General features: G+C 39.9%; 1 protein-coding gene and 1 non-coding gene across 2 annotated transcripts; both read right to left on the bottom strand.

Annotated features, from left to right (window-relative positions):
* Positions 1-1,409: 1,409 nt before the first annotated feature.
* HARS1 (histidyl-tRNA synthetase 1) lies at positions 1,410-14,449 on the bottom strand. Its single transcript, XM_053464160.1, has 13 exons — positions 14,353-14,449; positions 11,776-11,865; positions 10,880-10,999; positions 10,558-10,653; positions 10,167-10,292; positions 9,382-9,489; positions 7,138-7,236; positions 6,556-6,649; positions 5,835-5,962; positions 4,970-5,227; positions 4,536-4,652; positions 3,073-3,219; positions 1,410-1,741 (listed from the first exon to the last, which is right to left on the bottom strand). Exons 1-13 carry the CDS (start codon positions 14,440-14,442, stop codon positions 1,682-1,684), a joined length of 1,533 nt encoding a protein of 510 aa, XP_053320135.1. The 5' UTR covers positions 14,443-14,449; the 3' UTR covers positions 1,410-1,681.
* A 1,258-nt stretch (positions 14,450-15,707) lies between these two features.
* On the bottom strand, positions 15,708-15,836 carry LOC128492979 (U6atac minor spliceosomal RNA). Its single transcript, XR_008354185.1, has one exon. It is a non-coding gene; the product is annotated as a U6atac minor spliceosomal RNA (small nuclear RNA).
* Positions 15,837-18,034: the final 2,198 nt, after the last annotated feature.

The raw sequence follows: 18,034 nt of genomic DNA, 5'->3' as shown, positions 1-18,034 counted from the left end.
AGATCAGGTCCTGCAGCGCGCATGCCACGGAAGCATAAAAGAGTTAAATGTGCATCCAATGGCTGCATGTACAATGGCTGGCCACAGCTGCTTGTATCTCCAGTCTGACCTTTGTTTTTTAGTTTTGTTATCACTAGCAAACACCTTGCCTCTGTCATACTGCCTAAAATCTATATTACTGTATTTTATGCTGGGATTTTTTTCCCGGTTGGTCTCATCCTTTGTATTTACTCGTATAATGTAGATTAAACTAGCGTCAAAACGCAACATACTCAATAGACATGCACCCAATACGTTGAACCCATCATCGCAACACTAGACAGTCCGTAGTTTCAGGAACAGAAATGGAGCGGGGTCAGCAACTTTGGGGTGTTCTCCATTCCTTTCTTAAATGAATGAATAGTATTGTATCGAAGCCAAAAACTGGAAAAAATTCAATGTACAAAATGTAGAAACTAACACATTTTAATATTTTTTCATTCACTTTTGTCCCTTTGAGTAGCAACACAAGAGTAGAGTTTCTTCAGCTGTTGCGTATAAATAACCAAATGGTACCACATAATCTCTGAAAACAGCATGCCTTCCCAACGTTGTCAACTATTACACAGATACACCACATGGAAATACCCGGTGAAAAGGTCTCAGACTTTTACAAGCCATTTTGGTAGCGTATTACCACGGCTTCCTACAGAGTTGGCCACAAGGGACTTGGTTTGGCTTCCACAGAGAAAGCAGATTTGGTAGAGATGATACCTTTATCAGCTAACTGATTTATCAAATTAGTTCTCTCTCTTTTTAATATGGTACAACTCTATATTTTCGTACGTCTATAGAGAGCTTGAGAGGGGAAAATATCCAACGGGTTTTTAAACAAATTGCAGGTCGCACAATCCCATGCTGTAACATGTACATGCTTTGTCTTTTTATAACCTTTTTGATCTGGAATTTTGTTGTTAACAGGCAAAAATTTAATTTATTACAAGAAGCAAAACGAAACCTACAGATACCCTTAAATATTCTGAACATAAAACAATTAAGCAAACCTAACTTATAATAAAAGGTATGCTGAACTGTTCCTTTAGGAGCTTGGGAACAAGGGCAGGGAGGCAGACTTCTGCACATAAGGGGCTATTCTTTCTACAAACTTTACTTGTAATGTAAGTATGATTTGCTTAATTATCTTACGAGTCAACAAAAACTTCAGTGGCACTTTAAAACTGCCTCATGGGAGGGTTGGCACCCTGGTAACTCACATACACTCATTCACACGCGCGCGCGCACACAGACACGCTAACACACACGCTAACACACAGTCCTTCTGAACAAGAAACTGGATTTTCTTTAGTTATATGGTCATTTCCATATTAACTACCCTTTGTTTAACCAACAAAAACCCTCAAAACACGGTATTTGTTGACAATAAGGTATAGGAAACAATGGTTTAATAATATACAATTCCCACTGGGGCTTTGTAAGCAGGTACATGTTACTAGCAGAACACAGGCGACCGTTTGAAAGATGTACTCCCAATTACCCCCTTCACTTATTCAAAGGCAAAAGATATTATTTATGGTATCATCATAATAAATATGTTTTAACTATCTTTAAAGATCAGTAAGATTATTTGGAGAGATCCCGGTGATATGGCATCTTCTGTCCTTCTTCGATACAGACATTAATATTATGGTTTTCTGGTCCTCTTCTGGATTTCCTCCACCAGATTTTCTCTTGCTACATCAATCTTAAAAAAACCAAAACAAAAAAACAATTAGAATATTTTCCTTATTTATGTAGGAATAAAAATATATAATGCAGTCTAAAAGGTCTGGTTTGTTAATTTAACAAAAAAATAAAAAATTAAAGCCTACTTTGCAGAAAAATGAATTTGTTTAAGTATGAACCTGATGGGTTCTGAGCTGAGACCTGTGTCTCCCAGTGGAAGGGCCAGCATTATCTTATCATTTACTAGAAGTTTCTCCCTTCTCCAATTAAATACAATCAGTAATACAACAGAGAAAGGATAACGCAGAGGAATAATCGTCTAGATCATGATAAAAGAAAACTAAGACATTTCCCCAGGGTATTCATTATTTATACGTTTTAAGCTGTTGCTAAGAATAGCCAAGTTAGTCCATTGATATAAACGTAAAAGAAAAAAAAAAATCAGTCCTGAGAAAATACATTTTGCGTAAATCAGAAGATTTCAGAAAAAAAGAAAAGGCTGATAAGGTCACAGTAATAAAGGGTGGATGTAAATTTATTGAGGTCAACGTGTGAAGAATGTGAAAAGGAGAGGGGGATGGCCTACAAATAACTGAAAGAAAAACTTATGTCAGTGAACTCCATTTAAATGCAGGATGGGGTTGAGGTCAGGGCTCTGTGCCGGCTGGTCAAGTTCTTCCACACCAAACGTATCCAACCAAGCCAATCAGGACTATAGAGAGGAGACGGAAGCTGCAGCAAAAGGACTGCAACGTCTTGTTTATGCAAGTGCACTATTTGTATTTTGTTCTCATTTTGGAAAAATGCACATTAAGGCACTAATATTCATTCTTCCATGGAAAATTGTAAATCTGTAAACAACTTTACACTTTAAGAGAAGAAACTATCCCCCCCTCAGCAAGCCAGCGCAGCTTTTACACCTAACAGAGTTTCCCTGGGTGGGAAAGATGGAACATCAGCCGCTCGGTGTGCAATTTTAAAGGCACAAACCAGCCATCATATGCACTTCAAGCTGTGTGGCCTTTTTTCGTGGTGTCCATTTTGCAAACACACGGGGGAATTCTTAACACACAGTAAGAGATTAATACATTACAATTTTTCACCCTATATTATATTTTTACCCTAATTTTGGCTGCAGAAAACACTTTCTGCAGCCAAAATAATTCACTGAAAGCCAAGGATCAAAGCCCAAAAATTACAAAACTCTGCACTTACCTTGGCGTGTCATTTCCCTATAAATGTATTATTCATTTTTTTGTTTTATGACCAACCGGTAGAAGCCAGTTAGAATGGAGGTGTAATGTTTTTGAGAACACTATAAACAAACAATATCCCGTTAAATGGCCTCACCTCTTCACGGGTTTCAACCACTCTCAGCTTCACCACCCCATCCTTCAGCTCCTGTTCCCCAATAATTGCCACTAGTGGAATGCCGGTTTCTTCACAGTACTGCAGCTGGTTTAATAACTTTGGATTCTTCTTGTACAACATTTCTGCCTGTAAGAAAGACAAACCACAATATACGACGATATAATTCATCAATGCTTCCCCAAACAGTTAAGAGCATTTCTGGGTCATGGCACTAATAAAAAGAACCCATGAGACGACATCATCATCATCATCATCATCAAGATCCACCTTTATAACCATAATTTACACTATAAACTCAAATTGGCCCGGACAGATATAACCCAAAATGTGAAAACCTCTGCTCCACACAGATGCACCAATTTTAGGCACGGCAGAACATGGCGGCACTTAATAATAATTAAACTACACAAAAGGGGAACAGAAAGAGCAGTATAGTTACACGAGAGATGGAAGCGCTACAGCCCAAAAGGGAACAGATGATCGGTAACTATTCAGTTACACCGAATGGGCTGCAGTGTAGCACTGAGGACACTAAAACTCGCACATACACATGATGGGTTATCTGAAGCCGTCAAAACAAAGTGATTCAGACGGGGTAATTAGAGATACAAAAATAAGATGTGCTTATCTCTAACTCTATACAGCTGCAATTTACAATCAAGGGTCCACAATATGATTAAGTCATGCAGGAAGTAGGAGTCATAAATCAGAAGAGGGATTAGTTTTTGGACACAGAGGAAGAGGGATGCATTTGCTGATCCCTATATATCGCTTGGATTGTATTTAATTCCTCTTTGCCGTCAATTAAGATATGTGCTTCCAAAATGGTGACACTGGCAAAATAGAAATTGTTTTTCTGGCACCTCTAGGCCAAGGAAAAGGGTATTTATATATCTTACAGTACATACATTCAAAGGGTATGACAAAACTAGAATTGACAGAATAAGATGAACTAAGACACAAAGATGGCTCCTGCTCTCAAGCTTACAATCTATGCAAAATGAAAAACAGCAGGGCTCTCCTTACCTAATGTGTCTGTCCATTCTAGTTTTTGCCGACCCTTTGACTATACATACTGTAAGAGAATTAAGTACATTGGAACTATGTTAAAAAAAAAAAAAAAACATGGCACATCATAACCATGTATGAGATAATTTTACATAGAAAAAACTGCATTTTGGGGCCCAGTAGAAACCTAAAGACTGGGCCTCCCTGCCACTGAATGTTAATCACATTGCCTCATCTCATGCTTGCAATGGGGGTCACCACTCCCCAAATTCAGTAATGGGGACAACTGGACACCAAAGCCCAGCTTCACGCAAGGTCCAAGGAGGGGGTCTGTGACTGATTGGAGATGATGGGCCCTTCTGTTTGCCCCAGTCCCATACATAGGTAGTGGTTGTTCCCCTCGGATGGCGCCCCTGTCTTCAAGTATTGTTTACCTTGATTTCTGCATTCCATAATTCAGATATAAGCTTCATTCTTTCCTCCAGAAGCTTCTTTTGTGCAGATGCTACCAGTACTTGGGTCTCTGTTGTCCGAATCTTCTCTTCTGAAGCCTAGAGAAATGTTGTGGTCATTTAAAAGTTTTAACACATCTCATTGTAAACTTGGACGTCCAATTTAAACTCACTGACTTAAGATAATGGAGGAAATGCACACGTTCTAAAAAAACAGTGGTTGTTCATATGCAATCAGTAAAAGTAGGAAACAATGTAGTAAAAATTTAGACAAGCCTAGGTTCCGATCACCTCTATCGTATGGTATGAACGGCAAGGGTTGTACATTAAAGACCGGGAACCAAGGGAGGAGCCCAACAACAGTGGCTTTAGCATATAAGGTAGCATATCTACGCAGTAGTTACAGAACAATTTACCTCTGCCTTCTGCTCCATGATGGAAAATATTCTCTCAATCCCAATGCTGACCCCAACGCAGGGGACTTTCCTGCCTTTGGGATCAAACATTCCCACCAGACCATCATAGCGCCCTCCTCCGGATACACTGCCAACAGTAACAGGCTCCTCGTGATGGTCATTCTGCTGTGTTGCTCCCTGGTTTTGGACTAGGACAGCTTCATATATAATCCCGGTATAATAGTCCAACCCACGGGCCAGGCTCAGGTCAAAGGAAATCTAGAAAATTAAAGAGTGGGAGACAAAGAAGAGTCATAAATATTACCCCTTCTATTCAAAGTCCATCCTTTATGTGCATTTAACCCATCACATCAGCCTTAAACTAAAGATTCCCTCCTGCCCCCCCCACTCATTCCCTAATGGCTATTAACAGTATCACTTATGTACAGTCATCAACAGTATCACTTTTGAATACATCACAACATATTACTTAATCTGTAAATATAATTTTACAAAATATAGATCTCGAAAAAGTCCCAGATCCTCGCTGGAGGAAACACGGTTGAACACTGTGTATAAAGAGCCAATACTATGTTTCATAGCCTAATTTTCAGGGGTATAAAGCTTGGGGATCAAAGCCTTCTTATATTCTGTTCCTGTACGCTCCTTATAGTGGCTAATAATGTAGGCGCCTACGTAAGAAACAGAGTACTGTGCTGGAAATCATGGTAAGCTGTAACAAACAACTAATTCTTGGTCATGGGTCATAACCACAATGCCTTAAGTACACCCATGTGACATGCATATTGTATACAATATTATAATAATGCATCCAATATGTTATAATAGTCATTCAGATCTGTGTGTTAATTGTTCTTCTATGTACCTTATCAGTCACTCCAAAAAGTTCTAGATACTGGAAAAGGATTTTCATGTCGTTGAGTCCTTCCAAAGCCAGTTTGTTCTGTGAAAGCTTTGGGTCCTTCAGCAGCTGCTCAATGAGATTTAACCCACCTGTATAGGCAAAGACTTATTTTAAATTGATCTACGGAAGTTACAACCTTCTCAGGACCAGAGCTGTTTTACCATAAAGGAGCAGAACAAGTTTCATATCTTTTTCAAACAATTTCCTTCTTTTTCAACTGGTGTTCCCAAACAAATTATATATTGAGGACATGCAGGGCTTTTTTTTTTTAAATCATATTCATACACCCAAGACATTTTCTATGAAAAATAATTTGCACTGATTTGGAAATCTCTATGCACCCAGGATTTGTATTTTTTTTTTAGGTTTTTTTTTAACCTCTACAAAACTAACACATTTCCCACTAACTAACCGCACACAACACTAAAACCAATTAAAAATCTCTAAAGAAAGAAAAAAAAAAGATTTTAAAAAAATAAATATATTTAACCCCTTAGGGTTAAGTACAAGAGTGACCTTTTAACTGACAGCTTTAGTCATAAAGCAGTCAGTAACAACAATGCCTTTAACTATCTCAGCAAGAGCAGGGATGTAGGAGTGATTTATCACTATTTTTGTGACCTGGTCCATCATTGATCACGGGGTTAAAGGTACGTCACTGGCTGGGATTGCAGGAACTCACCATGGTTCTGTACATACTCTCCAATTAAGTCAGCAGCTTCAGGTGCAAGTCCCTTCTCCCCCACCATTTCATTTTTCACATCCTCCCATGGAGTCTGTAAACAAAGGTGTGCATTAAATTTGTCTTAAGGTCACACTGACATTATGATTATTTGATATTTGTCATTATTGTCCAAACTCATCCAAAGCATAATTTAAAAAAAAAAAAAAAAAAAAAAAAAAAACACTAACCCCCCCCAAGAAAAACACCCCGCATTGAGTACAAGGTACTAAAAAATAAAATAAACACAATAATAATAATAATAATAATAGTAATAATAGTGCCCTTTTTATAAAAGTCTAAAAATATACATTTGTCTGTTGGGTTTCCAAAGAAGCAAAATAAAATAAAATATTGTTTGAATTCTTTCCCATTGCAATCTATTCTTTAATATTTTATATAAATAAAATATAATATAATTAATTATCCCAATATTACTTGTAGACCTTAATGTACAGCTGACAACGCAAGTCAGTGCCGACAAAGCAGTAATGTGCCTGTGTTTTCCTAAAACAGCATTCTATACATATATATATAGGTCACCTTGTCCAGTTTGTCCACTGAAGAGCAGATGGTACGGAATTTACTGTCTGGTACTCCGCAAACTGCGAACATGCCATCCAGAATCCTCCTGTCGTTCACCTGCGCATGAACAGAAGAATGGACAATGATCACCATTCAGAGCTATGGAAACACTACAGGATAAAAAAAATTTAAATAAGAGTATGCATTGATATTTTTCTTTTTCATACTCGGATTTTTAAGTTAGCTAGATCTCTAAGGGATACATTTAGTATTATGGACATAAGATCACTGTTTCAACCAGTGTTTTATGAAAAGATGGATAGTTGCTGGAGGACTGCTTGGAAATAGCTGGCCAAATGTTTCATTTCCCCTTCCTTGAGGCTCGAAGGTAGTTAAGTTGATCTCTTGGAGCATCTCAGGGTGGCACTTTTGCCTTTTTACTACTTTATAGTAAAAGAATAAGAACCGTTCTTTTGATGGAGAAACGGGACACGGAAAAGGCTTTCTGGCTTTTAATATAATACATGTGTATCTCACATCCTCTATAAATGGAAGTAATGAACTTAGTTGAGATGTGCGAAAACAATACATGGCTTTATTACAAGAGAGCCTAGTCCTGTGTCAAGCTCTTGGCATTTTATTTTATGCTTGTTACAGAAAAGCGCTTTCCTCTAATAACTGCTAATTAATATAGATCAGGGCTCGACAAATCCCAGGCGTCAGGTCGCCATGGCGACAGAGAATTTTGTCCTGGCGCCTAGGTTTTGTCAGCCTCTTACATCCAGAAAAGATTGTGGATGTAAGAGGCTGAGTCACCACACGGGGGCGCTGATGCTTCTGTCTGCCCAGGAGTCTGGGCAGACAGCACAGCCACTCAGAGCCCGCCCCCGAGCCTGAGATCACTCCCACGGAGTGAGCCTGTAGGCTGAAAACGCGGCTGCTGCAAAACCAGCAATCGTGTTTTCAGCCGCCACAGGCAGCTTCAGGGAAGGGGGGTTGTGTGTTGATTGGGTCCCCACACAAGTGTGGGGACCTGACCCAACACCCCCCAGCTGCCTGATCGCTCCATGAGATCGCGGCATTTAGGGGTTAATTCCCGTTTTGTACGGGGCTCTGCTGCTGGTGGTCTGCCTGGAAGTCCAGGCAGACCAGCAACAGCAAAAACGAGCCCCCACAAGCCCTTTGATGATTCCTGTAGGCATGGAAGCCTACAGCAATCATCAAAGACTCCCCCTGCAGTGGCTGGTCTATAGACCAGCAATTGAGTCCCAGCTGCCAGAGGCAGCTTCAGGGACAGGGGGAGAGGGTTCTTTGGTCTCCACATGAGTGTGGAGACCAGCCCCAACACCCCCCTGCTGTCTGATCGCTCAATGAGAGCGACAGTGCAGCGTTAACCCCTTCAATGCCACAATTGTGTATGACACATTCGTGGCATTGCAGGGGTTAACATTTGTCCCCACAAGCTTGTGGGGACTAAATATCAATCAATGCTGTGCTCCAATGGAACATCAGCATCGAAAGAGTTAAAAAAAAATAAAATTAAAAAATTAATTTAAAAAAAAACAGCACTGACCTGAAAGTCCAGGGTGCTTCCAGGTCAAGCGCTGTGAGTTTAGTAAGTGGGCTGATGATGATCAGATCACTCCTGACCAAGTGTTAGTTTAAAAAAAATCCTGGCTCCTAACTTTTTTACCTGGCGCCTAGATTCCCAACAAATTTGTCAAGCCCTGATATAGATTACTACAAAAATTGCCCGAAACGGAGAATCATATGTTTTTCTATTGATAAAAGGGCTTTTATTTATGGGCCTCAAACACGTAGCGATATATTGGAGTTGTGTAATAATTGGAGTTCAATTGATATTTGATTATCTTTTTTTACTTCCACTGCGGGGGGGGGGGGACATTTGCTTGGCATTTAAGGCACAATACTTAAAATTATGAAAACATGGTACTCTAAATCTTTGCCTTTTGATCCAATTGGAAAGGATTTGTTTCAGGTGAAGTTGGTGACACTGATGGTCTCATACTTGTGATATGAACAAGTTATTCGTTGGGGAATAAGCCGAGACAATATTACTAATGTATTTGTATCAGGGCCGCTCAGATATAACCACTTCCTTTTTTTTTTTTTTAAATCGATAAGATGTGTAACTAAAACTCAAATGCCCCTTTTGAGTATCTTCTTTCCAAATGAATCATTGTGGTTCAGGTTTATTTTGGTTTAGCGAATGTATTATGTAGCCTGGGGTTATTTAATCACCTTAATCAGAAATTCTCCCAGTTCCAATTCACTGAGTATTTCATGCACAATCTTAAGACACTCAGCATCAGGAATCATCGGGTCGTACTGTCCAGCAATGTCAAAATCCTAGTGGGAATGTGAAAGACAGGTATGGTAAATTTACAGAAAAACAAACAAATCATCACCATTTGTCTTTATAGAAAATAACCCAAACAAACCACAGAACAAAAACTCTCACTGTAAAATAATTCCTTTTGTAAAATGATCACCTTATTTAACTCATCTCTGTGAGAGAGAAACACTCAAAAATCTGCAGTTTAATACAGGGAACTGTTGAATGCCTTCAGTGTATAGCTCAAAAAACAAAACAAAAAATGACAAGGCTGTTCCGTTTTATATTTTGGAGAGTTTTCCATTAGTCCAGATCCTGCCTGTAATACTCGCAGTCAGCCGATAGCTTTTCCCAGGGATAGTACAGCATTCTCAAACAGATTTATATATAATATCCCCTTAATGACAAAGCCCGTACATGTACGGGCTCAAAATGCATTGTTTTCAATGGGTTTAGGGACCACCATTGTCCTTAAAGGGTTAAAAATCGTTTATACAATAGTAACAAAGGGGAAACAACATATCAAGTTACAATAAGTCTACACCTGAGAAAGTGTATGGGTTTCAACATTTCTTACATTACTCAGCATCCAAAAAGGTAACTTCCTAAGCTTGTGAATTAAATTGGCATTGATCAGTTGTCTTTACATTAAAAATATTTTTGTAGGAGAAAAGAATATTAGCATACTTACACACTGATAAAACTCTCTGTAGCGACCCCTGGTCATAGCTGGGTTATCTCTTCTGTAAACCTTAGCAATGTGATAACGCTTAATATTGGTAATTTTATTCATAGCCAAGTAACGGGCAAACGGTACCTGGCATGAGAGTTAAGAACTATAATATTTGAATAAACTGAACCTTGACAGATTTTTTCAAAATTTGGGTTTTAAGGTAAAGAAAATATAACTTATAACTGAGTATAACTCAGTGCAGCCAATGTCCTAGAAGATAAAATTTGCAAACTTATAATGCATTCTTTCTACGCAATGGCTGAGAAATATTAATTTCCATTAAGAATACAAAAGCACATCAAAGTTTATGTTCATCCGTTCGTTTACGAGAAAAAAGAAAAAAGGATACGGTGAGATCGTAACGCAAAGACAGTAACTCTCCTCCTTGATCTTTCAGGTCATAAATAAGCTTCGAATCTTCCCCATATTTGCCAGTTAATGTCTCCTATATTAGCAAAACACAATGGGAGAAAAAATATGGATATACATTTATTTACACACAATTTAAAGCGTCTGCTGTAAATTCAGGGATTAACGTCGTCTCGCATGGAAACATTTAAAGGGGCAAATGACATGGAAAAAACACCTATTAGCTGTTTGGAAGCAACATGTAACATAAGTGAAAAAATGCTTGACTTTTTTACGCAATCCCTAATCGAATCGATCCTCACCTTTAATTCAAACACAGGGGTGTCAATGGTTTCGGCTCCGTGCCGCTTGAAACACTTTATGATGGTACTAAATACCTTTTCGCGGATGGCCATTTGTTTTGGATTGTAATCTCTGGTGCCCTACAGAAGAACAAATAGTTACGCTGGTACACTGTGAGCAATATTACAACATCTACAATCAGATCTACCACCGACAAAGAAAGCGCCTTGTCAACCGTCACAATATTTTGCTAAAAAATAAATAAAAAAGCTTTATTACGTGCTGCAGACACTACTACAATGTAAACAATCCTAGATACAGTAACATCTTGCTCCATTGTGCCAAGACAATACACGAAACGTGGGGAGGAATTTACAGCTATGTGGTCTCACTCCAATTCACAAACGATGGTAAAATTATCCAAGAGATAATTGGTTGAAGGCATTAACGTGATGGAAACTTCTATGGATGCCCGAAGGGGACCATATTCTCCCAAAAAAGTACTGTGGCTAAGCAGTTGGGTTGGGGCTCCTTTTCTCTCTCTCTCTCTGGATTTGGCTTCATGATCTTCTCCTTGATCCTATGGTGGCCAAGCTTACGGAGGAGACCCAAATTCGAGATGATTAACAAGTTAGTTGGCCAGCCTGAGCTGCTTCTTTAAATGTATGAGGACAGAGATAGAGGCATCTCTTATTTTTATTAGTTTTTTTAAGGTTGGATGATTTGTTGACTTGGATTTTCTATAGAAGTGCTAGTGGAAGTTCTTTCTCCATTTTTTTTTTTTTTACAATGAAAAGGGAGATGATGTTTAACATTAATGTATTCATTACAACTGTTCATTTTCCTACTTTTGCAGAATAAATAACCTATGTTAACTGAGGGAAAGAGCAACAAGTACTGAGTTTTGAACGATTACCTTTGCTGTTTTGAGAACAAATTTGTGTTTCCCATCTTCTGGTCCCAACTGTGCCTTAAGTTCGAGCAACTTTGCAACTTCTTCAGCAATCTAAAAATCCAACAGAAAACAAACAGAACAAAATAATTTTTTTTTAAAAAAAATCTATACGTATATCTACAGGATAACACGCTATTTTTACATAAATTGCTTCTAAAATTTCACTAAAAGATTTTCCTTGGTGCGGGAAATCAGAACAGCATTTCAGCACAAACGATTAAACGTTTAAACACACACGGAATTTAAACATGCATGAAATAAGCAAAAGAATATCCAGAAAACAAGAAGAGATAACGTTTGATTCTTCTTTTCAGCAATTTATATATAAACCTTTCCGTACAAGGAACATCAAACACAGAAAAGGGGAATCTTCATTAAACCAGCATATGGTAAACCAACATAGGGTTTCCCCTTTTCTGTGTTTGATGTACCCACACAAATTATACATCATTTTGTTCAGGAAAAGTAGGGCTTTTATTTGAAACCACAGAAACATGCAAAAATACGTTATTTATGCTAGTATGTACAAACAACCCCAACCCCCCCCCAAAAAACTATACTAAAATAATTTTCAAAAATGTCAGTCTTGCTTATAATATCTTCTACACACTAGGTGCCACTGAAGAACAATGACCCAATTTATGTTCCGCGACATCCCCTGATTACTAACATAATTTTCTTTTAATCCATCCCTTACAAAGTAACTGATAGGCTAGCATTTGAATACTTCTGGCTTAAGGGTTTTGGGGGGTAGTGAACGGCGGGTTAGAAAGTACATGTAGCGCTAGGGCAATGGGATGTCATGGCTTTTATATACATTATATATTATCTGCACCGTTAGTGAAATATAGATAGATATCCCTTTGGCAACAGTGACATCACTGAACTCACTATTTATTTTTCATTTTTATTCATGTTTCATTAAGGAAAAAAAACCAACACTTTTTTTAACCTTTTCCCTCCAACCTCCTCTGCACTGATCACACTGACCAGCAGGCAGGGCTCTACAGCCTTGTATTGTCCTTATCACAATCAGAGAATCCAGCAGGGTCTGTCTAGATCTCTCCTATAGGAAGAGACGCATATCGGAACAGAATGGCTGGTCGCACGATCGGGCATCACCCATGCAACAGTGTTCCATCCAGTTGCTGGGAAGCCAACAATGTTGGCTTCTATCCACAGATAAAAAATACCTTAGGACCCACCTCTCCAGAGAAGCCCATCAAGTGACAGGATAACTCCCGGCTCCCATCTACCCTTGCATTACCTATTCCTGCCTCAAACCCTCCGCCGCCAATAACGCAGCACCTTCTTACTTCTTCAGCCACTCTGTACATACGCCTAGTGATACTTATTTAAACAATGAGGTGCAGTTATAGACCAGACGGTCTGCACCCAAACGCACCAGGCATGAGTGCACACGGTGCATAATCCTCTCATGATGATATACATTATATAGACATATATTAAGTAGTGTTTACTACATTGTAAAAGGTCAGGATCAAAGGCACTGTAAAAGACAGTCTCATTCTGTGCAAGAGCAGAAGCTCCCATGACACAAGTTGGGTGATGTAATAGTTATATAGGATTGCAGGACATCTATAACAGGGATGAAGGACCGGTTTACTTACAGCCAAGATGTCAACCGACAGGGTATTCCAGCTGGAGCACAGACAGCACAATAATAATGGTTTAAAGTGAATAAGCCAAATAAAGTTACGCTGAATTCCGCATCTCTTTGCAGTCCTTGAAGCCAGGTTGACATTTAAATACATAAAGGGAGTTAAAGTACAGGAGGGAGGTTTAGTTCAAGGGAAGAGAAATATTGGAACACAAAGTTATCATCTAAAACTAGAGGGTCACAAACTTAGATGTTTTACTTTACTGAGAGGGTGGTAGATAATGGGAACAGCCTCCCAGCAGAAGCGATAGAGATTAGTACAGTGGAGGAATTTTTATGCATGGGATAGCCGCATAGCTGTCCCAAAAAGAGATCAACGCCTGATTAAGTCTTTACAACAAGATGGGCCAAATGGTTCTTATCTGTCAAATACTAGATATTCTTATAGAATCCATTATTAATAATCTGTTCTGTTTGCACTTAATGATCACCAGGAATTGACTGACATGTCTGCGGATACATTCGCTGTCACAGCATTTTCAGAAACATATCCACCTTCCTGTCAGTGGGCATAAGAGGGACAGTGCTGCTGCGGCACTGAGGAGGATCGGTGCTGCAGTAAATGAATGATAAGCACATGAATGATAAGCACATGGGAACGTAGAACGGATATCCTGCTTGGTCACCCCTTAGACCGGTTCTCTCTCACGTTATTCATAGGTCCCGTTGTATAACGTGACGTGTATGACAGAAACATGCTCGCTTCTCCCTGACACACACACCACTGTCACGCTGACAAGGCCCCTGCACCCCCGATAGACAGCACACCCCAGAACCCTCCATGCTTAACCTTACACCGTGCAAATTCCCGGCTCTATGCGGCCTGGCATACAGCGTTGTGTCTATCTGTAACGTACCTGGTCTTGGGCAGCTTTGTCCTGCTTCAGCTGCCTCACCTTCTCTCCCTGCTGGGATATGGCCTGCTCCAGCTGCGCTCTGTCCGCCATGATGAAAACGAAAAGCCGGTTAGGCAAACCGCGCATGCGCAAGAAAGTCGAGTCATTAGAATGACAGGAAGTGCAAAAAAAAAGGGGGGGCGCAGCATCAGTGCCTGACATAACCCCCAATTACTGTAAGACACGCTTCACAGGGCCTCAGTTAATAAAATGACGACTAAAAATATTATAGTATTAAAAAAAACGATAGACACAATACTGGTATTTAAATAAATACATTTTTTTTAATTAAAAGTGAAATGCATTATATAAAATGTGGGTTACATACATATAGAATGGGGTCGCCTAATTAAAACCGGCTTTAAAATTAAAATGAATAAAAATTAATTAAAAATTAAAACCGGCTTTAAAACAGCACATTAGTCATACATGCCTCTCAAGTATCTCGCTCTGTGTGGGTCAATCTCCCTGTAAAAAAATGTATAAAAAAAACCACAGACAACTTTCCTTTAGTAGAAGCTGCAGCTCTACAGTAGCAAAAGACTCGGCTTCAGCGCTTCCTCTGTTCCAATTTTACGCCCCCTACTCATCGGGTGCTTGAAGAAGCCAATCAGTAGCAGGAACATGTTCCCATTGAAATCAAAAGTAGTATTTTCTGCACATGCCAAAGGAGGTCTCTTTCAGGGCTGGACTGATGACATGGCGGCCAGGGTCGGCCCTACCATGGAGAAGTAGAGAAGTAGGGCCGGCACAAGTGCCTTTTTTTTTTTTTTTTGCGGCGCCCCTCTCTCCTCTGCGAGCCCTCTAGCTCGGTCTCAGTGCCGGCTTGTAATGCTGAGCGCCGGAATATGACGTCATTTCCCGCGCTCAGCAGTAAAGCAGCGCGCACCATGGCAGAGCAGGGAGACTTACCGCAGGACTACTGAAAAGTGGTGGTAGGGGGGCTGGGCAGCATTTTAAAATTTGCCCCAAGCGGCATTATGTCATGGCGGCTCTAGCATTTGCCTAGCGGCAGCCTAATTACATAGCTACGGCCGCTGGCTGGATGAGCACGGCCTCATGTTACGCGCATGTAGCATGTAGCTGGGCATCGCCAACTGGAAACGAGGCATCTAAGCTATTTGGATAAACTTACAGAAACAAAGAGACAACAGTGCCTTGCATCATGTAAGAATATTATAGATATGCTTGATATTATTATTTATATAGCATTGTGAGTCCCTTTGACCAGAATAATGAGCCAATCAGTTAAAATACCCCATGTTGTTTATGGCGATGATCACATTTACAGCGGTCCAAGTTACTAAGGATACTAAAAAAAAACATGGTTAAGATGCCACGAAGTAGGTGGCGCTGCCTTAACCGTATATGTGTTGTGAAGGCCACAAGGGCCTCTTCCATCCTTGTCAAGGGGAGTGCTAACCTTCTCTCCTTTCATACAACACAAAACACTGAGCAGCCTGCTTGATATATATAGCACCTGAAATGCCGAGCTTTAAAGGTTATGGCGAGTTTCTCAGCCCTTTTCTTTTATTGTCATATTTGAATCTTCTATGGCTATTTTTTTGATTAACTTGATTTGTTTGCATTATTATGAAGGTTATCTTAACTATTCTTGTAAAAAAGTTGCTCAGCTGCACAGTCAAGTCAAACTGGAGTTAATATATGCATGGAATTAGCCATTCACAATCGAGTGGGCGGGGTTAGCTTGCTAGGCCAAAAACAAGGCACAAACGAAAAGCTAAAAGCTGATACAGCAGCTGAATACCTTCTTTGACGCAATGACTTAATTTGGATAGAAATAGGTGCAGGACAAATGTCTTCCGCGAACATTGTTCACGAGTGGCGCTTCCTACATCTTATGACTGGATTTTCTGCATCTCCGTTTGCTTGTGGGTCGTTTGCCATCTTGTGATTGGCACACATGGAAAGTCCGACCTCTAGTGGTCAGTTTGAGATCTCTCAGGAAACCAGTTATATGAAATTACATAGTGCAGATCTAATCTCCATGAATACAATATACGGTATATTAATCAATGGCCGGTGTTCATAAAATGTAGAAATTACCGGTATTATGTAACTAGTAGTGAAATAGATTTGTTATACGTTGGTGCAAACGATTGGGAGTCATGTGATTTGTGGTCCTCAAAAGCAGGTGTGCCAGAGGTGCAAAATGGAGAGGTTTACCACGTATTGATCTTCTAGTGTATTTATACAAAAAAAAAACCAAAATATATTTAATAATTTTATAAATATTTACTGGGTTTGAGTGATGTTTTTAACCCATTCGGGAACAAGGGATTTTCATACTCCAATGATTACCTTATTTGCTCGATTATAAGACCCCCCCCCCCAAATTGTAATATTAATTTAGGAAAAAAAGAAAAAGCCTGAATATAAGACGGCCCTATAGGAAAAAAGTTTTACTAGTAAATATGAATTCACATGTAAGCTATTTTGCATATTTTGTAAAAACCATGGTTGAGAAAAATGATTTTTAGTCTTTATTGCCTTTTATTTGCCAACCTGCCCTCCAGTTATGCACATCTGCCCCCTGACTTGCCACTCTGCCCCCCAGATATGCCTTATACCCCTATATGCCATTCTGCCTCCCTGATATGCTCCCCACCCATTTTTTTCCTTCAAAAGGGGGTGTTTCCCGCTGCCGTCAGCAGGAACGCCCCCGACGTCAGTGGGAACGCCACCTACATCAGCAGGAACTCCCCCGACGTCAGCGGGACCGCCCACCAACCTCAGCGGGACCGCCCACTGATGTCAGTGGGCAGTCCTGGCCGCGTTCTGCAAGGGAATGCTCCGGGTAGCCGGAGCCAAGAAGTTCCCAGGTATGCCTATATGCCACTCTTCCTACAGAAATGCCTTTTAACCCCCTATATGCCACTCTTCCTACAGAAATGCCTTTCAACCCCTATATGCCACTCTGCCTACAGAAATGCCAGAGAGGAGGAACCAGGTCCCCTGCAGCGCTGTGGGTGATCTGGATCTTAGTCTTGTAGTCAGACCTCTGTTTGAGGGTGACCACATTTTTTTCTGCCATTCAGGGACACACTATGAAGCCCATGAGATCACACACAGGTAACTAATAACAAAATGTTTATTTACTACAGAGGGTGTTTCTTTCACATTGAACCTTCTTATGTATGCCTACCTGTCATATTTTGTGTAGTGCACCTAATTACGGTGTGTGTGTGTAATTAAATATACTGTATGTACAACGCTTATGTTTACTTCTCTAACTATAGCAAAAAATAGAACATTGACCCAGCCTTCCACAAAAAAGACATGCCAATCAAAGGGTTAAGAGGACACCTTAGCCATCCTTTGCCCTTTAATGGAGATGATAGGCAAGTCTCCCCTGTATGTTTTATAGAGGGATCTGGCAGAATACCAAACTGACAACCAATTGATCCGATTTTGGTAAAAGCTTTCTGCTAGTACCGATGTACAGCTACTGGGAGTAGCCGTCAATACACGCCGATACGTGCCAAAACATGTATTACGCTTTAAAGCTCGTCCAAGCTTAAACCAGGGAAATGTGACAAATGTGGTCCTGTCTAGGTTTAGTTAATAAATCCCACAGTTGATCCCTTTTAACGAGCGCTCTTTTAGAGTGTTGCATAAAAGG

The sequence above is a fragment of the Spea bombifrons genome, chromosome 4 (genome assembly GCF_027358695.1).
Source record: "Spea bombifrons isolate aSpeBom1 chromosome 4, aSpeBom1.2.pri, whole genome shotgun sequence".
Lineage (NCBI taxonomy): Eukaryota > Metazoa > Chordata > Amphibia > Anura > Pelobatidae > Spea > Spea bombifrons.
Note: the sequence above shows the minus strand (reverse complement) of the source record. Positions and strands in the feature narration are given on the sequence as shown.